At 38.9% G+C, this 8,851-nt stretch overlaps 1 protein-coding gene across 4 annotated transcripts; it reads left to right on the forward strand.

The window, feature by feature from the left end:
• Positions 1-216: 216 nt before the first annotated feature.
• On the forward strand, positions 217-8,642 carry entpd4 (ectonucleoside triphosphate diphosphohydrolase 4). 4 transcript variants are annotated; one of them, XM_028457050.1, is made up of 13 exons: positions 217-369; positions 1,482-1,600; positions 1,708-1,905; positions 1,993-2,198; positions 2,557-2,707; positions 3,025-3,128; positions 3,245-3,304; positions 3,731-3,885; positions 4,757-4,923; positions 5,698-6,022; positions 6,518-6,603; positions 6,694-6,855; positions 7,667-8,642. In XM_028457050.1, exons 2-13 carry the CDS (start codon positions 1,593-1,595, stop codon positions 7,899-7,901), a joined length of 1,857 nt encoding a protein of 618 aa, XP_028312851.1. In that variant the 5' UTR covers positions 217-369; positions 1,482-1,592; the 3' UTR covers positions 7,902-8,642. The 4 variants fall into 4 exon arrangements, with proteins under 4 accessions (XP_028312851.1, XP_028312853.1, XP_028312850.1 ...); XM_028457052.1 differs by having other exon boundaries at positions 3,731-3,861; XM_028457049.1 differs by having other exon boundaries at positions 3,728-3,885; positions 7,667-8,641.
• Positions 8,643-8,851: the final 209 nt, after the last annotated feature.

An 8,851-nucleotide genomic window follows, 5' to 3' on the forward strand; every position in this document is an offset into this window, starting at 1 on the left:
CAAAAGCGGCAATTTCAACATGTACAAGCATCTTTGTAATAAGGCAAACCGTTTGTAAATCCGTCAATACATTTTTGTTTAAGCTGATGGCTCACCATCCAACAGCTACTGGAGACCGCGTCAGAATATCAGAACGTCAGTTTGTCTGAGGTAAGATGGCCGCCGTTGAAGCTACTACATCTAGTGTTTACTGTTACATATATATATCTATGGGGAAGGAACCCACGTTTCACATCCGGGCAACGCGGATAGAGACATCGAGCGTCTCCCTGCCCACGTCACTCAGTGAAGCTCGAAGCTCCAGTTAGCTGTGGTTAGCATCTTGCTGCTCAGTCCTCCGAGGACAGGAGGGACTTTTCCCTGTTGGCTGTGAGTACTGAACTAATAATGAGCTACTCATATGTAATAGTATTGTTCGGGACTCTTGGACTAATAAAGACATTTTAAAAACGTGCATTACACCATTTTAGCTGACAAACCAAGCGCTACGACTCCGAGATACTCTTGACATTTGTCAACGATTTGTTTCGTTGGTGGTGTTGAGCTGTAATTAGTATTCTTATTAACTTTTAACCAATGTTCACCTTATTAGTCTGTTGCTATTATATAACGTAGTGTGTGTTAGAAATATGTTGGCATGTGCAGTGTCAGTTGTAGCTTGTAGGTGTGATACCAGTAACCTTAGTGGTTTTCTCAGTTTACGCACACGCTCACTGTATTTCCTACAGTAAATTACACACTGTCTTTATTGGCAGGGTTTTTCTTGTTCAGTTGGAGGAAAACAGATTAGCCATTGGAAAATAAACCATATATACAGTGGTTGAAGCATCCACGTTCAATAATCACATATTGTCAGTGACGTAAACATCCCTGTTCTGTTTGCTGATGGGATTAGTTCTGATTTCAGACCGTGTCACAGTATAGATTACGGATGAGTTGTGTTGATCTGGTGTTACAGACATCATCTGTGTCCTTTTTTATGTAAATAAAATGAAACAAATAAAAAAGATTGATGTAAACTTGGGGACACTTTGAATGAGACATCCTGGTTCCAGTTCAGAAATAATCTGAAAATCAGGTCCAGTAGATACATTATGAAATGAACTGCTACCAGTCACAGCTTGAGAGCTCAAAGACAGCTCAGAAATGAAAGAGTCAGAGATCCTTTGTAAACAGGAGGAGACCTACCTATTCTGTAATGTACATTATGGGATGGATCATATTAATGCGTTACCTTGACATTTTTATTCCCACTTTTGGGTCCCAACCCACCAGTTGAGAATCACCAGCCAAGTTAGCACATAAAAATGCTGTCATAACATGTTTTTTTAGCATCCCTAAATCCCCCTAATCTTTTTTTTTTTTTTTTTTTAATCTAAATCATAATACGTCATAATACATACATCTGGGTACTGGATTGTAATAACATTTTATCCTCCATAACATAGAAAAGCTCTAATTGAACATTTCTAACAACACAGGTCACAATGAATCCAGGGGTCATGATGGATCCCTGGAATTTGTCCTTCTACAGAGAGATTTACAATCCATTGTGAAAAATAATAATAAAACCTAATACAACAATCTGCATCATGGGAAGGTGAGTTTACATAATTCGTTGTATAACATTACATGTTCATACCCTTCATACCTCTGTGTTATTTTCAGCACACTACACTGAGACACTCCTCTTTTGTTGTGCTACAGGATTAGCTTTTCGTGCCTTTTGCCTGCTTCGTGGCACTTCAGTCTACCGACCCCGGTCCTTCCTCGGACTCTGGTCCCTTTCGTCAGGCTGCTGCTCCTCATCGGTCTTGTGATTGGCTTCCTCGGTCTGATCTATCTGCTGCTCATGGCTGGAAAGGCCCATGCTAGCTGGGTCATAAAAGACAATCGCTTCCACAGGTGCTGACCGCAAACATCTACCGTTTCAGTGCCACTGTCAAAATACGACGACTCACTGTAATGTTAACACGTTTTTAATGTTCAAAGGCACTTAGCCAGGGTCACTGAGTTGGATGCAACAGATACGAGCGATCCAGACCTGAACTACGGCCTGGTGGTGGACTGTGGCAGCAGTGGCTCCAGGGTCTTTGTTTACTGCTGGCCTCAACATAATGGGAACCCTCATGAGCTTCTGGACATCCGGCAGATGCGAGATCAGAACCGCAAGCCAGTGGTTATGAAGATCAAACCAGGTACAAAAATTAAAGGCAGTGGCTATCCGTACGGTTGCCGTATCAATAAACCAACATTCTTTCCATACGCAGTGCCCCTATTCGGCCAGTTTAGGTCATGATAGGTCAGTCATTGGTCGCGTGACTAAGAGTAAACCTTACCTTAAACCTAACCCTACAAATTGTTGCGATATTGGGTTATAACCGGGGGTTGTCCGTACGGCAACCGTACAAATATACATTTTCAAAATTAGATGTCGTGATTTTCACTATTTCCAATATATTTAATTTATTTGTTTATAAAAAAAATTGCTCAATATTAAATGGGTTAGTGTTTTACGTTGGTCTTAACTTCTGTTTTGATATATTTCTTTTTCAGGCATCTCTGCATTGGCAACGACTCCTCAGAAAGCCAGCGATCATATTTACCCCCTGCTGAACTTCGCAGCGCAACACATTCCCAAAAATAAGCACCAAGAAACGCCCCTGTACATCCTGTGCACGGCTGGAATGAGAATTCTGCCTGAAAGGTAAAATTGATAGCTTTAATATGCTTTTTTAAAGAGTACTGTAAATATTCAAAACAATCTATGAGAAGAAGTCCTGTTGCAGTCAGTGTGTTTTAGGTGTTATTAAACTTTCAGTTGGGAGAATATTGTGTAAACTGACAATATGCCATCACAAGAAATCTCAACTCTCAGGAACAAGCTTTCTCTATCCCTTCAAGCCTTGGACTCTATAGATTACTTTTAAAAGCACTTTGTGACTATATGTCTGTGAAAAGCGCTTTTAGTAGATTGAGCGTGTCTTTTGGCACCAATTGTTGTAATAATCGTCTAATTCACAGCCAACAAGAAGCACTACTTGAAGATCTGCGCACAGACATCCCTGTCCACTTCAACTTCCTCTTCTCCGATTCTCATGTTGAAGTGATTTCTGGAAAACAAGAAGGTACACACACGAAATGTCTTCATTACTCTCAACTCAAGGATGTTGGGGCTTTTTGTCATTAGACCAGCTTTTTTTTTTTTTCATTTCAAGCCTGTTTGACTTGCTTTTGTTTTTAGGTGTCTACGCATGGATTGGTATCAATTTTGTGCTCGGAAGGTTTAATCACGTGAACGACGGTAAGTGCTCATACCCTTGAATTTACTGCACAAATATGTTGTTAGGTTTAAAATGTAAACTGACTAGAATATCCAAACATGTTAGTAGCAGTTATACATTATAAAATATTCCAAATGTTATTAGCTCAGTATGATGCACAGCCTGTACAGGTTTTTATTTATATTTGGCTAAATAATAATTAATTAATCAAAGTCTTTGATGCTGCTTTAACATGATTATTATCGATAATCACACTATCTATAACCTTAGTAATTGTAAATGTATATCAATTGCCCTTGAAATACGACAAAGCAGATGTCAGAAATGTATAAACCTGGGCTCCCATTTGAGGTTCTACTGTTGCTGGTTTGTCAAAGGCGGATTACAAACATGACAAACCATCAGTGGCCAACTCTCTAATTATCTGTTTGTATCAATTACAGAAGATGGTGAAGATGCGGTGGCGGTAAACATCCCAGGTGGTGATCAGCAGGAGGCCCGCATGAGGAAAATGACAGCTGGTGTTCTGGATATGGGAGGTGTTTCCACACAGATCGCATACGAAGTGCCCCAAACTGTAAGCTTTGCTTCTCCACAACAGGTCATTATCCACAACCAATTCTGTTGATGCTCTTTGTTTTTTTTTTGTTACTCACCCTATGTTCTCTCGTCCCCCGTTCCCTCCCTCAAACCTCTGTAATTCTCTGCCTGAACCCGTTTGCACCATTTTATTTCCTCATGGAGATGATCTTCTCTCCTTTCATCCCTTTTGAAGGACTACTGTAAGCCTGATGCATGTCTCCATAGCAGGATTTAAGACTGAACAGTAAAGCCTTAAAAACACTCATCAATACATTTCTATTTGAATATACAAATGGGTTTGGTCAGTGTTTTTCAACCTTGTGGTCGGGAGTCGCCTGGGATTAAAATGGGGTCGCCTGAAATGTCTAGTAATTGTTAAAACAAAACAAAAACAAAAAACTTAGGCAAAAAAAACTGATTGAAATTATTTTTGATTATTCTTTTTCAAATACACATCACACAATTAATTCTAAATAACTGTATAATTTACTTAAACTTTCTCAAATATAAATGTAGTTCAAATAAAATGCAGTATAAAAATGTTTAAGGTGGCACACTTGTCACTTTGTGCACTAATACTGGCTATTTTGCATCAAACATGACCAAAAATGAATTCTGGGGAAAATAAATGTTTCTGGGGTCACCGGACATTTGTGATATCAAAATGGGGTCACGATCCGAAAAAGGTTGGGAACCACTGAGTTAGGTCTTATTTGCTTTGTGTGTAAATTTCCTAAATATATCACATTTGTTATGATTTGGAGCAGATATGATGGTCTTAAATGTTTTAGTACTGGACCCTAAAGTCTATTGTGTGCTGTGCATGGACTGATGTCACGTAATTAGACAAATACTGGCACTTTCCAGCTGATAAATGCTTATTTTTGCAGGAGGAAGTTGCCAAGAATTTACTGGCTGAATTCAACTTGGGCTGCGACGCCCATCGCACTGAGCACGTTTATCGAGTTTACGTCTCCACCTTCCTGGGATTTGGAGGAAACGCAGCGCGCCAAAGATACGAGGAGAGCCTGATCCAAAACACTGCCACTCGAAACAAGTGAGTCCATGTTCTTGAGCAGTTTGTGCCAGGGTTAGGGGTCGATTATAATTGTAATTGCGTAATTAATAACAATTATGGTGTAACTGTAATGAACTAATCTTTTGCTGTTGTAATGATAATTGAATTGTAATTGAGTTCAGATAATTGACTTTGTAATTGTAATTTGCATGGAAACTATACAAAACTGTCATATGCAATTTAATTGAACATCAACTGGGGAACCATGTTACAGTTGTATGGCTTACACATATGTTTCAGATCAAGTTTTCCCACTACCTGTCAGTTCTCTTCAGGATCATTTTACTACTTATTTAGAAAATGAAATCCTACAGGTATACTGACACAAAAGAGGCTCAGACGCCCACACCAAAAACATTAATTCCAATATTTTCATTGATCAGGAAGCCTAACAAGGTAATCAAGACATGAAAAACAAATGAGATGATGGATAATATTTTTTTGTGACTTAAGATGTGGGTCAAACTCACAACATACTCTAAGAGGAAGGTAACATTTAGTGAGGGTTAATATTTATTAAAGGCTCAGTAATTGTGATTAATTGAATTTGAACTTTAGTAATTGAGAATGTGGTTTTATTTGACTTTCAAAAATACTTTTAATTGTAATTGAAAAAAAAAATGCAGGTCACCATAATCCTAAATGAGTTGTAATGGAAGGAAGATAATTGTAATGAAAAAACTGAATTGACCCCAACCCTAGTCTGTGCACTAGGAGGCATTTGTGCTCATGCTTAATTTGTGACTGGTGCAGGCTCTTAGGACAGCAGGTTGGATTGACAGCTGATTCGCCCTTGTTGGATCCGTGTTTACCCACCGACCTGGAAGATGCAATCGGCCCAGACACACAGACGCTATATCTGAGAGGAACAGGGGACTTTGACCGGTGCAGACAAATTCTCCATCCGTTCCTAAACCGCACGACCGAGAGCCAGAGCTCCCTCAGCGGAGTCTTCCAGCCAACAATAGACTACAACCACAGTCAGTTCTTTGGCTTCTCTGAGTTCTACTATTGCATGGAGGACGTCCTGCGCATGGGTGGGGATTATAACGCTTCTACGTATCGGCAGGCAGCCAAGGTAAATACGCCCCTGAAAGCACCTGTCATTTCTTTATTTATTTATGTGGGACGATGCACATTAATGGACATGAACGTGTAAATGTGCCAGATTGTAGTTTCCATCCGTAGTCCCCGGGAGGTTGATGTTGTGTGTAACAGAAATTACATTTAAAAACAACAGAAGAAAAAAACAAAAAAAAAACAGACAATTCCAAAATCAGACAGCATGGACAGTACAATAAAATACAAATACATAAATATGACATTTAGCTGAGGATAGACCAGAAATAAAGTGAGCTAAAGTGCCGAAGGCAGATGATAATAAATAAGAAATTGCACCTCACCCTTAGCCTGCTAGTATTATTGCACATAGCCCTATTGCACATAGTTCGTTATAGATGTATTTATAGTTTAAGTGCTAGTATTATTGCACATGTAAAGCATTTCACGTGTCTGCATCAGAATTAGTGTTTCACGACTCACCTCTGTCACCGTGTCTATTAAACATTTCCAGAGTTATTGTGCCACCCAATGGAAAACTTTGAGGGAGCGCTTTGACTCGGGCTTGTTTGCCTCTCATGCAGATCTTCATCGACTCAAGTAAGTCAAGTGGAAAAGTTGTTGTTTTTGCCTCATCCACCTACTTTTCCATGTTTTCAAAATCATTTGTTTTTTTGTTCTCGTCCTCAGATACCAATGTTTTAAATCTGCCTGGATGTATGAAGTTTTGCACTCGGGCTTCTCTTTTCCAACCAATTACAAAAACCTAAAGACTGCTTTGTTGGTTTATGATAAGGAGGTGCAGTGGACTCTTGGAGCGATCCTTTATAGGACACGATTTCTGCCTTTGAGGTAAGGTTTAAATTGTTTTCATGACTTGAACCAAAAGGATGCATACAAGTAGATTAATAAAAAATAGTTGCCAGTGGATGTGACTTGAGAAAAAAGTATGACCAGGGTTCCTGCGGATCCTTAAAAAGTCTTAAAAGGCATTCAATTCATGAATCTAAAAATAAAGCCTTAATCGTCTTTAAAATGTCTTAAATCAATGTTTCAAAAGTCTTAAATTCTAACACATAATAAGTATTATTTTATGGTTGTAATTAGTCTCCCGTTTCACAATAAATGGTAATGTGTGTTTTTCTAAAAATGATGATGATATAATTTACTGTAACATCGCGCAATCACGACAGCGGAACCAACTACAAAACAGTGACGTCGTTGCTGCGGGACTGTAGCAACTTTGAACAACATGGAGAATGTAAATTTAAAGAAAATTCTGTCCAACAAAGATTTTACTTTTTTGTATTTTACTGTAATTTTGTGTATTTTTGTGTTTACTTTGAGGACCACCAGTTGCACGTCTGCACTCGACACTGGAAAAAATTGACCTTAACTATGAAATTAATGTGGCATTTTTTTCCCCCAATCGTTTACTGTGAAGTCGATTTTAATTATACTTTCAAATGGCACTAAAAAGTCTTGAATTTAATTTGACTGAAACTGTAGGACGTCTGTTGGTTTGTGTAAAGTGCTTCCACAGAAAACACAAAAAATGTGTCACAATGTAGAAAGAAGTAAATATTCCTCAAAACACAGGCTCATTTTGTTTTGTTTTTTTAAAATAAATAATATTTGTTGCTTCTGTTTTGGGCTTTTCCAGGGATATCCAACTGGAAACCCTGAAAGGCTTCCACACTCACTGGCGACACCGCTTCTCCTTTGTCAACAACCACTACTTGTTCCTGGCGTGTTTCCTGGTTGTCTTCTTGTCCATTTTACTGTACGTGCTGCGGCTCCGGCGCATTCATCGGCGTGCAGCACAACACTGCACTCCATCATCGGTACCATGGTTAGAGGCTGGGATGGGCTCCCCGACTATCCCCATCACCCTCTGACTTATGTGCAATGTGACGTTTGGGTAGAGTTTACTGGGAGACGGGATAATTTGTCTCTGATGCCCCATTCTTCTTACAGTCAATATTTCTACTAGATGCTATTGAGATTCAGATAATCAAAGAAAAACCTTACAGATTTTGAACATAGGTTTTGTTGTTTTTCATCTTGGAATTTCCTTTTGTAAATTATTGTCTTTCCACCCACTTTGAACTTGAAAAGGCTGCTGATTGAAGTGTATTTCTGAAGGACATACACATCCATTTATTCTCTGCAAGTAATCCATAACAGTCCATTCATCCATTATCATTACACACCTTTGTGACTTTTTGTTTGCATGTGCCTTTCTTTTTTTTTTACACGTGCATGATCAACTGTTTTCATGTCGTAATTTCTGTCTAAAATACGAACTCTTGTTTTAACACAAACCTAGAATGCAATATAATTTATTGTTCAGAGCAAGCACTTTTCTGATGAGATGCACATTACAGACGGTACAGTTGTTTTGTGTATGAACAAATTTCTTGAAGTGGAGTATTTTAACAGCTCTGGTAAAGGCTGTGTGCAATACTTATCTCGTCACGGTTTGGAGATTCTTTAAGGTCCTTCTAATCGTTTTAAGATGTATGAATCCCTCTTTAGGCCCTATTGAAATCCCCTTTTGGCTTTCTGACTACGAAGTTGGATACAGAGGCTTGTGTAATATATTTACTTTGGGCTTCATTTTTCGAAGCTGTCGCATAACTGCTGTGAGGGGGGGGGGGGGGGGGGGGGGGGGGGGGGGATGGGTTGCCAAAAAGAGAATGCCCCAATATTTATATAAACAAGATGATATGTTTTCCACTGATGAATGCAAAGTAGATGTGACAATACAATTAAGTAATAAATAATGGTTTTATGGTAAGTGTGTTTATTTGATATGAGTGAGACTTCATACTTCAGTGAATGACAA

This window comes from Gouania willdenowi, chromosome 9 (assembly GCF_900634775.1).
Source record: "Gouania willdenowi chromosome 9, fGouWil2.1, whole genome shotgun sequence".
In the NCBI taxonomy this organism is placed as follows: domain Eukaryota; kingdom Metazoa; phylum Chordata; class Actinopteri; order Blenniiformes; family Gobiesocidae; genus Gouania; species Gouania willdenowi.